Source organism: Meles meles, chromosome 10, assembly GCF_922984935.1.
Source record: "Meles meles chromosome 10, mMelMel3.1 paternal haplotype, whole genome shotgun sequence".
NCBI lineage: Eukaryota > Metazoa > Chordata > Mammalia > Carnivora > Mustelidae > Meles > Meles meles.
Window position 1 is genome coordinate 86,825,392 of NC_060075.1, and position 14,975 is coordinate 86,840,366.

At 44.4% G+C, this 14,975-nt stretch overlaps 1 protein-coding gene across 7 annotated transcripts in view; it reads left to right on the plus strand.

The window, feature by feature from the left end:
• The window catches only part of LOC123951655 (gamma-secretase activating protein), an 84,156-nt gene that overhangs the window by 64,363 nt on the left and 4,818 nt on the right, over positions 1–14,975 (plus strand). For 5 of the 7 annotated variants that reach the window (XR_006820492.1, XM_046020491.1, XM_046020490.1 and 2 more), the window contains 7 exons: positions 1,233–1,361; positions 2,501–2,559; positions 3,260–3,291; positions 5,628–5,689; positions 8,334–8,429; positions 9,741–9,811; positions 10,248–10,342. Coding sequence is in view for 6 of the 7 variants with exons in the window: in XM_046020491.1 (XP_045876447.1) it covers positions 1,233–1,361; positions 2,501–2,559; positions 3,260–3,291; positions 5,628–5,689; positions 8,334–8,429; positions 9,741–9,811; positions 10,248–10,342 (544 nt within the window). In the remaining variant the exon portion in view is untranslated. The remainder of the gene's footprint in view (positions 1–1,232; positions 1,362–2,500; positions 2,560–3,259; positions 3,292–5,627; positions 5,690–8,333; positions 8,430–9,740; positions 9,812–10,247; positions 10,343–14,975) is intronic. The other 2 variants (XM_046020489.1, XM_046020488.1) reach the window with 2 other exon arrangements.

Below are 14,975 nucleotides of genomic sequence, written 5' to 3' on the forward strand. Positions count from 1 at the left end.
ATTTTTAATAAATTAAAAAGAGACATAAAATCAGACTCTTAATTACAGAGGCCTAACTGGTGGTTGCCAGAGGGCGATGGGGTGGGGGAGATAGGTGAAATAGATAAAGGGGATTAAGAGGTACAAACCTCTAGTTATAAAATAAGTCTTAGAGAGGAACAGTACGGCAGAGGGAATCTAGTCAGTAAGACTGCAATAATATCTGGTGACGGATGGTGACTACACTTACTGCGGTGAGCACTGGGTAGTGTATAGAATTCTTGAATCACGATATTGTACTCCTGAAAGTAATCTAGCATTGTATGTTAATTGTACTTAAATTTAAAATTAAAAAATTAAAAACAGGGTCACCTAGGTGGCTCATTGGTTAAACTTCTGGCTCCTGTTTTCAGCTCAGGTAATGATCTCAGGGTCGTGGGATGAGGCTCCTCATCGGGCTTCACGCTCAGTGGGGAGTCTGCTCGAGGTTCAAATTCTGTTTTGGAGTATTTGACGGCCAAATGTGAAACTAGTTCACCTCACCTTTCTGATGCCTAGGTTTTGAAAGATCTCTTTGAGAAGTAGATAAGCTTAGCAGGAAAGTAACCTCTTCCCTGTGCTATACGTATATCTTATGAACATTCTCTGAATACATCATCATTAACGCAACCTAAGTCAGCAAAGTGGGTGTCTGGAGAGGAAACAATCTGGTATGTTTAATACAACACGGGGTTTAATACAGGCTTCCCAACTTAGCCTGAACCCAGGTGACTCATACTGGTTTGGGGACGGGAGCAGTGGCTTTCTGTAAAAGGGGCAGAAAAGGAAATGGGGAAAGCAAGACTCTTTAAGTCTTACTATTTTAGAATTCCTGAAGGAGGGGGCACCTGGGTGGCTCAGTGGGTTAGGCCTCTGCCTTCGGCTCAGGTCATGATCCCAGGGACCTGGGATCAAGCCCCACATTGGGCTCTCTGCTCAGTGGGGAGCCTGCTTCCCCCTCTCTCTGTTCTGCATTTATTTATTTGCCAAATAAATAAATGGCGCTCTCTCTCTGGCAAATAAAGAAAATCTTAGAATTCCTGCAGGAGGAGAATGCCATCTTTCGTGGGAAGAATTCAGTCAGAAACACTGCCCTCTAAGAGCTGAGGAAGTAAGGCAAGCCCGGCTTTCAGCAAGGCTGGGATGGTCCTTGCTGGTTGGTCGGGGCCCAGGCCCTGCTTCTCAAGCTCACCAGTGCTTTTTGTCTCCTGCAGGTGTACAGCTTTAAGGGCTACTGGGAAAAACTGAACTCCAACCTGGAATACGTGAAGTACTCCAAGCCACGCCTGCTATATGACAACAGCTTGGTCCGGAAAGAATGGCACAGCCTGATCTCAGAAGAGGTTTGTGTGGCTGCAGGAGAATAAAGCTAGAAGCAAAAGTATAGCATCCGATGAGGGGATGCCCTTTAGTCCCAAGGCTGACTTCAGTTTGCCGCACTCTTCCCAACCGCCAGGCCCTTTTGCATTGTTGCAAGAACACCACAGTGCTTCTCTGATCTGTCTTCTCTTGGGGAGGAAAATCAAGTGCGCAGAGGTTAAGGGACACACGCAGCATGTTCATCGTGGAAGTGAGATTAATAGCCCGGTCTTACCTGTGTTCTTGCATTGCTTGTATAGTTAAAAATTGATTTTTTAAAAACCTAGGTGTTCCCAAAATTTATGGTTGCTGAGGGTTAGGTTTAGTTGAAAGAAAAGTGGCTGGGACTGATTGCAAAATGGGCGGCACAAGGGACATCTGTGAGGGGATGGAACTGTTCTGTATCTTGATTGCGGCACGTGAATCTGCGTCCATGGTGAATTGACGTAGGACGATACACTTATTCTAGCAATATCCGCCTCCTGATTTTGACACTGTACTGTAGTCCTTTATATAAGATGTAAACATGGGGGGAGACTGGCTGAAGCGCACCTGAGATCTCTCTAGAATCATGTATAGTTGCACTGTCACTGTATGTAACACAACACTGTCTAGTTGATTTACAACTTCCAACACATCTATAATAATTTCAGAATAAGGTGCTTTTTTTTTTTGGAAACTTCTCTGTTTTATTGTCGTAGAAATTAAATTATCAAAGGTCACTTTGTATTGGGTTTCTCTAAGGTGCTTTTTTTTTTTTTTTTAAAGATTTTATTTATTTATTTGACAGACAGAGATCACAAGTAGGCATAGAGGCAGGCAGAGAGAGAGAGAGGAGGAAGCAGGCTCCTTGCTGAGCAGAGAGCCTGATGCGGGGCTTGATCCCAGGGCCCTGGGATCATGACCTGAGCGGAAGGCAGAGGATTTAACCCACTGAGCCACCCAGGCGCCCCTCTAAGGTGCTTTTTTAACTAATTTTTAAGAACATAGGTATTTTGATTGCTTGGAAAGTTTATTTCTTTTTTCCAAAACTCTTATGCTATGTTGCGCTATGTCCTTGGTGTGAAAAATGGCACCCACAAAACTTCGACCTTCCACACCTCTGACATGGTCTCCCTTCTAGAAAACCGGAAGAAGAAGGTCCATGGTGTACATGAGGAATATTCGTGAAAATGCAGCGAAGTAAGTACAATTAGGGATTCGTGTGTCTAGAAGATGCGTATCTTTTGCGAGTACTTTTTTGGAGACCTTTCGTGGAAGGAGCTTCCTTTTGTTGGGTGTCCTCCACAAAAAACGATGCTATCAGCTTAATGAATGCAGCCACCTGGGTCCTATTCTTGAGTTTGGTGCTAGAGTTTCTAGTGGGAAAATTGTATGTTAAACTGTATAATAAAATTGTATATTAAACCTTACAGACTGGCATCCTGAAGATAGATAATTATAAACGACAAGTAGTAGAGAAGGCCCTTACTAAGTGAGCACTTTAGGGGGATAGAGACAATAGGTTCATTTAAAAAGTGTTAGTGGGCTGCTGGCAGGCTCTTATTTTGAAAGCCCATTTTCTGGATAGATGAGTCATCTTGGAGTGCTACAAGAATAGGCCCGTTCCAACCCTGTTCTATTTTCTGTTCCCATTATTTCCAATAACGGAGAGCTGCAATTGTTCTAAATTATTGTCATTGTTTGCGCTAAAGAGTTTTGAGATTTTATAATCGCCTAATGTGGCTTTTGCCAAGTTGATTAAAGTGTTTGAGGTTTTCAGCCGCCTGAGAACAGTTTCTGCGGTGGTTTTATGGAGGTTTTATCTTTGTGGGGTATTGTGGCTTTTTTTTTTTTTTAAATCTTCCTATTATGTGAGTAACGTTGGCTAATTTCTTTGTAGGGTGATTTCTAACATAGAAGCAAGGAATTTGGGTAAGAAAAGACATGTAATAAAGTCCTCTTTATTTGATTTCAGTCAGTATTTGGTTTGTAACCCTGTCTTTCCTACCGGTGCGGGTTGGCAAGGAAATAACGCTCAGTAGTGTAACGAAGGTAGAACCCCTTTAATATCTTCCTGTTAGAGTGACCACCCAGCTCCTTCCATGTCTGTCTTGGCACCAGGACCTTTCGGGACAGCTGCTGAATGTGCTTTTGCTGGAAGAGTCCCTGAGTGTTGGCCGTCTGGTTTTCATTATTTTTCTTCAGAGCCTTGATCTAATTACCTTGCCCTGTGGCTGTACCCACACGATGCACTTCGGGAGTTCCTCTGGCTTAGGGCTGCTTTCCTTCCAGCTTTTCAGCTGTCTGATCACACAGCGGTCTTTGATTTTGGGTAACATTCGGGTACTCCCTGGGCTAGGTCATAGGAGTCCAAAGATAGGAGTCTCTGGGTAGACTGTGTGGTTATAGGGGAAGAGCATGGGCCTGGAGCCAGACAGAACTTGGCTTCAGTTCCAGGCCAGCCACATGCTAACAGTGTGCTCTTGGGCAAGCCATGTGTTCACTTCCTGCATTAACCTTTGCAGGACAAGGTGAGAGGAAAAATAAGAGTAAATGAGGTAATGTTTATAGTACCTCGTATAGCGCTTGGTGCACGAGATACCTGAGGGGCTGCTTTATCATTAATGTGTGAGGAAGAAATGCTGACAAGCCAGGTGATGGGTGTTCTAGAACCACAGTGGTGGGGGGCGGGGGGGAGGCATTGGATCAGGAGTGGGGATGGTTGGGGAACAGAGTGAGGGAAGAGAATGCTAAACGTATCCAGGTACAAGCTTTTTTGTGTCTCTGGAACACTTTCATGCCTCCTAAAGGCCAGCCTCCATTTAAAAAGCTATTATTTTTATATCCCACTTACGTTTTATAGGCTTGGATGTTTAGGTGTATGCTGGGTGACCCTAACGGAAACGATTTTATACAGTGCATTGTGGGACATCCTGCAGCTGTGCACACAGGTCATGTGAACCGTGACAGTGAACTTGTGATCCAGCCCAGGGTGACAGGGCCTTTGCTTAGGCAGCAGCCCGGAGGGAACCAGCCTCTGCCTGTGTTACCAGGCGGTCCATGCCCAAAGCCAGGGGTTCTCCCGCTAGCACCAGGCAGGAGCAGCAGGCAGGAGTCCTGCCCAGCAGTGGGGGTGTGAAGTGCCTGGTTCAGGCTTGTCCTTCTTGCCCGGCCAGGAATTTTACCATGCGGGAAATGTTGCCGGTTGTCGAGGTTTTTGTGGTGTCTGTCACTCCTCTGCCCCAGTTAGAGCTCCTACTCCTGTACTTCCCGCCTGTTTACATCCTGTAACCATTCTCTCTGCGAGCACTTTGGGAACTTGTCCCTTCTTCTCATGTGCTTGGCTTGCCCTAGTGTCCTAGGAAGAATGTCATCACTAAAACAAACAGGACAGTCTGGGTGAAACTCAGGGCTGCTGGCATCAAGTTTTGAATTGCTTCATCTGAATCAAAAAGCTCGTGTGGATTCCAGGTCGGATTTATCCTGAGGGGACAAGAGGCCCCTGTGCCGTCCCACATAGGGTCATCAGCCCACTGACTGGGGCAGTTCTGCTCTCTTGATAGGTGCATGCCTCCGTTGCCCCAGGAGAGGAGGAGCCGGGCACAAAGGTGCAGTTAGAGGAGTGTTAGGCCCATCTTGCAACAAGACTGTGTTGTCTGCCCCTCCAGGCTGCTGGTATAGTGCAAATCACGGCAGAGGAAATGCCATCCCATTGAACCTTCCATGTCACTTCTCCGTCTTGAGCCGGTTACTCTTTCAGTCAGATCACTTGTGTCAATTCGTATTATTTGCTTCAGTAATTGGCAGGTCCCCTCAGTTCAATGACTCCCACAGTCACTAAACCATAGGGGGTCACAAGGAAAGCAGTCATGTGATCCTTTCCACCAAGTCCCCGTCTCTGAGTTTACGGCCCCCTTGGCGTTAAGAAAGGGCCCAAGTGTCTCTCACTCCAGTGAAGCAGAGGGGTCTTCAGACAGCAGTGAGTGTTCACGTTGAAGTCAAAGCCAGAGCCTCTCGGTGTCGGGCAATGTGTTCCTTGTTTTCTTTCTTTCTTTCCTAGTCTTTTGGAGTAGAGCTGTCTGTGTTTCACCTGGGTGACAAGTTCAGCTTGCAGGAATAGGTCACACATTTCATGAAAAATTTCATCCTATTAGCAAAATGCTCTATGTTCCCAGTAACTCAGAGAAGGGAAACCCAGGCTGATTTCTCTTCTTCTAGCCCATTTCCCAAAAACCACCCTTCTTGACTATTATTTTGTTTAATTTCAGAGCCAAGATTAACACCCCTCTTCCAGGAGGAAGACAACCACCAGAGGCTGCTGATGGGGCTGGTAAGTTTTCTGTGGGCCATTCGGGTGCTGAGAAACCACAGGATCCAAGAAAAGGGAAAGGGCTAGACTGCTTCTCGTGATGACCTTATTTTTCACTCATTCTTTTAACCCATTCACTGTTACCAGCCACTGTAGGTCCTGTGTGCTCAGTGGTAGACAACACAGATATGATTTCTGCTCTTTTAGAATTTAGTGTAGTGGGGGAGACATACATAAATCGGTCACCACCCAAAATACAGAATTACAAAACATCATAAGGAAATGTACAGCACTGAGTGTTTAAAACAAGGAAAGAACAATGTCTCTGTGACATTTGTATTTGGGGTTTAAAATACATCAGAACAAAGTTTCCTTTCTCAGGAAGTCCTACTACTAGGAAGACCAAAGACAGAGAAATCAAAATAAATGAACGGAAGAGCAGAATTGGTAAATAAATCAAAAATCTATTTTTTTAAAAAAAAACTGATTAAAGAGACATCTGGAAAGTCTAATAAAATATCTTTAATCCTGTGCAGGTTTAGGAATGGGATAATCTATTACCTTAACTATGGAAGGTTTCAAATTTGAGAAAAACATGTGCAATTGCATATTTACACATTTGAAAATTCTAGTTAAAGTTTCCTTGATAAATAGAAATACCAAACTTGAGCCAAGAAGAAATAAAAATCCTTGACAACACAATAACCTTAAAATAATTTGAAAAAAATTGTCAGAGATTATCTCCAGGGGCGTCTGGGTGACTCAGCCGGTTAAGTGTACAACTCTTGATTTGGGTTCGGTCACGTTCTCAGCATCCTGAGGTTAAGCCCCATGTTGAGCTCCACACTGAGCACAAAGCCTGCTTAAGAGTCTCTCTCCCCCTCCCTCCTCTGACTCCCACACGCATGCACTCACTCTCTCTCTTAAAAAAAAGAAAAAGAAAAAGAGATAATCTTCCAAAAAGACACCAAATTATTTAATGAGTTAGTTCTTTCAAACTTACAAGGATCAGATCATATCCATGTTATATAAATTATTTTTGAAAAAAAGATGGGAAGTTTCTCAATCACTTTAAAAGGCTAGCATAACTCTAAAACCAGAATCTAACAATGACTTTTACTTTCAGTTATGAATATAGATACCATAAGCTCAATTAAAATATTTTCCAGTGGTCCATTTGAAAAATACAGCATGGCCAACTGGCCTTTTTTTTTTTTTTTTAAGAAAGTTTATTATTAGCCAATGTATTAATGTAGCTCATCATATCACTAGGTCAAAGAGGAGAAAAAAAGATCATCTCTATAGGTGCTAAAAATTGATAAAAGTAAAATTCCACTTCTGGAATACACCAAATCAATAAGACAAAAAATATCCTAATACTGATAGCTGACATATTTTAAATCAAATGTTGGGGTTATTCCTATTAATATCAGAAAGAAGCTGGATGCCTGGGTGGCATAGTTGGTTGAGTGTCCAACGCTCGATTTCGGCTCGGGTCATGATCTCTGTCTGGGTCATGGGATCGAGCTCCCTGTTGGGCTCTGTGTTGTGCACGGAGCCTACTTAATATTCTCTTTCTCCCTCTCCCCCACTCCTGCCCCATCCAGGCTCTCTCTCTCTCTCTCTCTCAAAAAAACAAGAAAGAATTTACGGATTCTTGCTATTTTCACTAAAACTTTTTATTGTTCTGGAAATTCCATACAGTGCAATAAGAAACAAAAGTAAAAGAAGATGCTATGATTGTCTAATGCAACAAACAAAATAATCACCAGGGGAAATGGAAAATACTAAGCCTAGTTAATTAACAAATGGCCCAGAATGCCATGGGCTAAGTTTTGCTCAGGGTCTCATATACGTATGTAGACATATAGCAGATGTGTAGATCTGCTAACATAGTAGATATGTGCATGTATGGTGTTAATTGTACAATTCTCATGGTGTTTATTGGTGCAAAGATCTCTAATGAGGAGGTCCTCCAGCTGAGAAGAACATTTAGGCAAAAGAGAGGGGAAAAAAGGAGAAGGAGACATAAGAGCAAAAGGCCGAGAGAGCTGGAATACTACACTGCACTGATTGGTGAGCTCCAAGAAAGATGAGAATAGAGTAGATGTACAAGTCCGTTTAGAGGTGATAGAATCATTACTTTTGCATGTCAAGGGGCTGTGCTGAAAGTCTAGAGGGAGGTACCTGATGCATTTCGTTTTTACTCCTGCCCGTCCTTCCAAATGCCCCAAAGCATGCCACTCCCCACGACACCTCCCCAACACCTCCCCAACCCCCCACCCCCACCCCACATCAACACAGTCACTCTATGATTGCAGTTGTTCCTGTAAGTTCTCCAGATCTGGGACCAGTAGACTTCAGCCCTTTGGTAGATCCCAGAGCCCTTGACAGCTAAGTTAGTGGCTTCCTTCAGCTTCTTTGGAGAATTCTCATCGCGGCTGGGAATCTGACTCTTGGCTGCTTGCTAGGCTCTGGTTGACTCGTCATGTCCCTGATTTATGCCCATTAAAGTAACACTGTGGGTTGTACATTTCCGCCAGTGGGATCTTCGGGTCCAGGATTTTTCGTATTGGTAAAGAGTGTTAATGATTGGATCTAGTTTCAACCGTAGCAGGTGTGAGTGGGTAGGTTGTGACTTATCTAATCCATGTCCTGTTTTCAGATGGTGTCTGAGCTAAAAGACCATCTTTTGAGACACCTACAGGGTGTAGAAAAGAAGAAAATTGAACAGATTGTTCTGGACTACGTTTCAAAACTGGTTGGTTTTGCTTTTTCTCTTTCCTGCCGCCCCCAGTTCCCCAGTATGTAGCTCCCAGTTTGTGGTTCAGGATATTTTTCAGATTAGACTTTTGCAGATTTTCTGTCCTCACACTGGTATATTTGGTGTGCTATAGATTGAGAAAAGGGAAAAAAGAACAACAACAAAAACCAAGGAGGACTTGGTTATGAAAGTGGTTTATAATACTCACTTCAAACAGGGTATCAAGGAGCTCACTTTATGAATGTGGCTTTGCTCTTCCCCATGCGGGTATTAACTTGCTTTCTTTGTCCTTTGATAGCCAAACTATTTAACATGTCTACCTATCATCTCTCTGTTGACCTTAAATTTCACCTTCCATAGTATTAAGGGTTTATGTTCAAGCATCATTCTTCCGTGTACCTAATCACATAGAAGTTTTAACATGGTCTGTGTTAACAACCGCTGGAACCAGTAGGACCAGAAGCGGAAGGGATGTAGCCTTAGAAAACTCAGTACCCCTCACTTTCTGACTCGACAGTCACGGACTGCAGCCAAACCTGCCTGCTCCTTCCCAGCAGCAAACAGCCGTGTCTCGCAGTCCCCTTAGCATAAGGGTGGCCGGTGGGGCTTTCTGAAACGAATGGAGGAAGTTGCTGCAGAATCAGACTGCACTGCTTCCAAGTCATCTTACCCGACTTCTGCCGAAGAGACACTGAGAATCTGTGTCATTGAGAATATACTGTTTTTATCTGTGCCCATTTGGAGATCCTTTCTGATTGGTTCCCTGTCCTTAGCCTCCATAGGCAGGGCATGCGGTTCAGGGCAGGCAACAGCCCCCTTGGAGACTTGGAGGCTCTGTTGGAGACTTGGAGACTGCTCTGCTGCTGACAGACTAGTCAAAGGTCTGACCTCGACCTGAGGTCTGTCATCCTCCGCAGTCATCGCTCAGGGCCTCTGTCCTGCTCTGTGTCTCCTTTCTTCTCACTGTCAGCTGTTGGCCTTTGTCATGTAACAGGTCTAGAGTAAATCCAGTTCTGCTTGACCTTCATGGATGGCAGAGGGCCCGTTACCCAGGGCTGGGGAAGCTCAGCAGGGGCACCGCCTGCGTAGACAGAAGGGGCTCTGTTAGACTCTGGTGCACATTTTCACTCTTTCCATTTTGGATTCCAGTGCCTTAGCACTGACTGCAGAAAGGCTGGTTCTGTGTCCCGGCCCAGGCTAAACGCCAGCTGCCCTGAACATGCCTGTCAGGCCTGCAGGGGGCTCCCTGTAGGGGCCCCGAGGGAGAGGGTATGGGCGAAGGGGTAAGAGACTGTCTTTATGTTCCAGCTGGATCTCATTTGCCAAATCCTGGAAACCAGCTGGAGGAAACACCATCTTCACCCCCGGCTTCTCCACTGGTACGCATTTCCCCCTCTCTCTGATGAAGGTGTGTAAAGACAACTATGATTGCTGCCTGTTTTGGCAAAGCTTTTTTGGAACCTAACAATTGAAAGCACTTGTCAGCAGCCCTGATCCTGTCTGTCTTGGTTCTGCACTCAGCATTTAAAGGAACGGCCATGTGGCTTCACCTGCCCTCTTTCCTGGGCCTATGGTTGATGAGGACGGAGGGGTGTGTGAGCTCGGGACCTCCAGGAAGGGGAATGGAGTTAATGCAACTGACGGTTTATGTGCCTACTGTCTGGTTCGATTCTAGGCACGAGGCTTTCAACAGGGCCTAGTCGTTCAGGGTTAGCAGAAAGTCCGTCTCTCTGTGGTACTCAGAGCCATTGCTCAGACCAGTGGAGATTTAGGGATGAAGCCCTCAGCTCATGGCAGCTCTCTTGTTTTACCCAGCAGCAGGCAGGCCAGTGCTGCTGAATTTACAGTCTTTCACCTCATGACCAGGATTCTGGAAGCTACTAGGACTTTGTTTTTACCTCTGCCTCCTGGTAAGTCTTGGCTCTTTTGTCCTTTGCTGTAATACATTTGTTCTTTCTTCTTCACGTGGTCACCAGACTTTGGTACCTTACGCATTTAAGGATGAGACCTTCTGTGTCTGAGAACTTGTGTGTCTGGGGTCACTGTGAGAGAGGGGCCTGATGTTGGTCTCTGCAGACCAGATCTCCTCCACTTATTAATTTCTACTGTGGCTCGTCACTGACTTTAGGGAACAGGAGCTGGTCCCCATGCACTCGCTAGGATACTTTGAATCAGCAGAGCTGATGTAAGATCATTCTCTGATGTCTGCAGGCTTAGTTTATCTGATTGAGAAAGTTAACACTCAGAAGGAAGTGGGTCTGGCTGGGTGTCAGAAAATAGCTGATTTTTACGTGCTTGGAAGCTAAAAATCGCCCTTGAGATTTTGAAACAGGGCCAAGTCAGGCCTCAAAACACCCTTGGCACGTGTGTATGTGGTCATGCATTTAATTGGTCATTTGTTCACTCAATAAACAACCATTTGTTGATTTTTTTTTTTTACATTCCATGTGCCATGCTAAAAATTAGAGCATTTACAAAAAATTAACAGAAGTCTAACTGGGAACATATATTCATTGTAAGAAAGAAATAAGCTCCTATCTGCCTTGTGTTCATTACATATATGTTCTGGTGAGTGTTAAGCTTTATGATAGCTGTGTCTACATAATGTTTATCAGCCAGTTTATTTATTCATATGCAGCTATCACATCATATATCAGTAATTCATTCCTTTACTCATTGGTTTTAAGCCAATAAGTAGACGGTTCCCATTTTGTACCAATAAGTATTTTACATAAATAAACACATTCAATTTTCCTAACAGTCCTAAATGGTAGGAGCTTAAATTGAACCACATTAAATTGTCAATATCCAACCAGGTTTTTTTTTAAAGATTTTATTTATTTATCTGATAGAGAGAGGCACAGCGAGAGAGGGAACACAAGGAGGGGGAGTGGGAGAGGGAGAAGCAGGCCTCGCGCTGAGCAGGGAACCCGATGCAGGGCTCAGTCCCAGGACCCTGGGATCATGACCTGAGCTGAAGGCAGATGCTTAACAACTGAGCCACCCAAGCGCCCCATCCAACCAGTTTTTGACCAAAAAAAAAAAAAGGCACTTTCATATGGTTCCACTTAATATTATTCCCATTTTATAGATGGTGAAACTGAGGCACGGAAAGTTACATAACTTGCCTGAAAGTCACATGGTGATTAAGTAACAGGGCCAGTATTCAAATCCAGGAAGTCTGGCTCAAAATCTGTGTTTTTAACGACTGTTCTGTGCTGCCTCTTGAATTTTATATTACATTTGAATTGATGCCGAAACATTGACTATTTCTGGGCCCAGAAATTCCATAGCTCGTCTTGGCTTGTCTGCATTTGTGATACGTCCAACTTAGTTTGGAGCCCTGCATGCTTTCTCTGTCCATACACCTTATCTTATAAGATACACTGGTAGTGGGGTTTCAAGGAGTTTCTTTTGATTTTATCAGATTCCGACAGTGACCATTCACGAGGAGAATTGATGACTTTTAATTATTCCAATAGAATAGGAAATTCAAGGTGGCCTCTAGGAAGAGTGAAGGATTTCATGAAAACTATATTAAAACTTTCTGGCTTCAACTATTAATTACTTGTCAGTAACACAAATGAGTTGATAGAGGATTAGACAGACACTTTCAGATTTGTTCACCATGGATGCTCAAGCCAATTTGTAAATAAATGAAGTGACTTACTGGGGACAATTTTATACCTGGGAGACCGTAAAACTTTACTTTCTAGGGAGCATCACACTCCTTCCCAGGGATGTGTAAGGAGGGAAAACGTGGAAAAATGTTATCCGTAGTGGTTGAGAATTATTATGAGTAGACTTCATGGTTTGTTTCCATGAGTCAAGTATCTCTCTCCTTTTCTCTTAAATGTTGGTTTCCCTGATGTGACATGGAAAGTGACACTGGGTCACGTGGGTGTGCACACGTGTGGGTAAATACAGGGTCTTTGCTCGTGCACTTGTGTATGTGTGCTTGCTTTCCAAGCCTGCTGGACTAGTGAGAACTGACTTCCAAGTGTTGGAAACCTGTAACCCCACTGGTTAAAGAATAAAGGGATGGAGGATTTGTAGTTTAAATGGGACCCGTGTTTCCCTCAATGGCTACTGGAGGCCAGGGGCTCTGGAGGATGAGGACTAGATTTGGCTGGAAAAGCTCTGTTTTGGAACTGATGCCTACTTTTAGCCAATTTGCTCTGTTGCCCGGAGCTGACACGCAGAGCAAGCCAAGAGTGGACTGTTGGATGTGGGGCTGTGCCCCAGGGACTGAGGAGGAAGGGTCATCAGGGATCTTCAGGACATGGACGCAGGGCTGGAGGAGGTATTTTGAATCCGGGAAATCTATAGGAACCTTTAATAAACTTCTTCAGAACAAATTTCATAACTTTTTTTAATCTTGGGAAGAATGTCCAAATCCATTTGAAAAATCTCATGTTGTTGATGAGTGAGTAAAATCCATTTTTTGTTTTTTTGATTCAGGGAAGCCAGCAGAGTCATCTTGTCAGCCCCTTAACATCTGCTCGTGGGCAGAGTCTGCACTTTATCTGACCCTTGATGTGGCCAGGACTTAGGACTCAGTCCCTCACTGCTCATGATTCATGTGCTCAGGGAGAGAACACTCCATGACTGCTCTGAATTCAAGTTCCTGCTCTTTGGGCATCACTTCTTTGTCATGTCAGCTCTTACGATTAGGCTGTGATCCTTTGTTTTCCATACCCACGCCCCATCTGTTTCTGAGTATTGACATGTTGCCACGCACTTCCGAGCCCTTCCTTCCTCCTTCACCGTCCGTGCCCTTGTTACCTCTGGTGCAGGTTCACACACTGACCTCCCAGCACGTACGACTCATCTACCTCCTATAGCAAACTGTTGGTACCCCAGTCCATTCTTTGTCTGTTGCCATTTTAATATTCCGAGAGTAAAACTCAAATCCTTTTTCTATCTTGCTCAGAAACCTTCAGTGTCCCTCCCCAAAGTCTACCAAAGAAAGAAAGAAAGAAGAAATTCCTTGCTGTCATTCAGTATTCAATCCCTGTCATGTGCACTCAGAGCACTCTGCACTTTTCCCTTCATAGAACTGGCCATTTTGGGGGGCACCTGGTGGCTCAGTGGGTTAAAGCCTCTTCCTTCAGCTCAGGTCATGATCCCAGGGTCCTGGGATCAAGCCCCACATCGGGCTCTCTGCTCAGCAGGGAGCCTGCTTCCTCCTCTCTCTCTGCCTACCTCTCTGCCTGCTTGTCATTTCTATCTGTCAAATAAATAAATAAAATCTTTTTTAAAAAAAGAACTGGCTATTTAAAAAAAAAAGATTTTATTTATTTTGAGAGACAGAGGGAGAGAGGGCGTGCATGTGCGCATGATATGGGGGGAGGGGCTGAGGGAGAGAGAATCTCAAACAGACTTCCTGGTGAGCCTGGAACCTGAGATGGGGCTTGATCCCATGAACTTGAAATCATGACCTGAGCCAAAACCAGGAGTCAGATGCTTAGCTGACTGAGCCACCCAGCCACCCCAAATGGGTCACGTTTTTAATAGCGTGTATTTCTGTGATTATTTGATTGTCTTTCCATCAAACTGGAAGGTGGATGGGATCCGCTTTGGGGTCTGGTTTTTTGTTTTTTTTTTTTTCATTATTGTACACCCAGCTCCTTGTGTCTGGAAGGGATTTGTTAAATAATTTCCAACCTTACCTCCTACCATTCCTCTCATACACTTGATTCCATCTCAGCTGGGTCTTTCACTACTTTCTGAACATGCCCCATACTTTCTCAACTTTCAGCCACTGTTCATCTTGCCCCATCGATCCAGCTACCAGTTCTTGGGGCAGGCAATTGTCATGGGTAAGTGTTGGCCAAAGTCCCATAGCCTGCATTCAAATAGAGCTCTGCAACTTACTAATGATACGATCCTGGGCAACTTTCTTAGCTCCTGTGAATCCTGGTTTCCCCATTGATAAAATGGGAATCGAGTGGTTCCCACCTCATGGTGTTGAATGAGGATCGAGTTGGCTGGTGCATAGATGGAAGGCCTCGGGATGAGTTTGTTACTGGTCATTGTTGTTCTCTCATGTGCCAGGCTCTTCATAGACCTTGCGTTAGCTCTTCAGGCAGCCATGTGGGAAATGTGTACTAGTGGCTCCCTTCCAGGGATGAAGAAATGGAGTCTCACAAAGGCTACTTACCTGTAGTTAGTAAGCAGCACAGCAGGACTCTGGTCCAGGTCTGCCATGCAGGTGACTCTTTCCACTGTCTCCTCTTTATATGTTCTCTGGCCTCATATCCATGCCCAGGGATTGCATTTACCCTTCCAAGCTCCCCTCATATGTGTTTTCTTTTCCAAGATGGCTTTTCTGATTCTCTCCTGGACTGGTATCTTCTTCTCTGGATGTCATTTTTATTGCTTATTATTAATACTGTGTTCAGAACGCTTCATTTCTGAGCATTTGAGTAGCCCTCCCCACAAGACTTGGGTTTGAATCCTCTCTGTTGAATTCCTATAGATTTGCTCTCTGACCATACTATTTAATTTTTTTTTTTTTTTAAATTTAGTTCAAGCAGACCT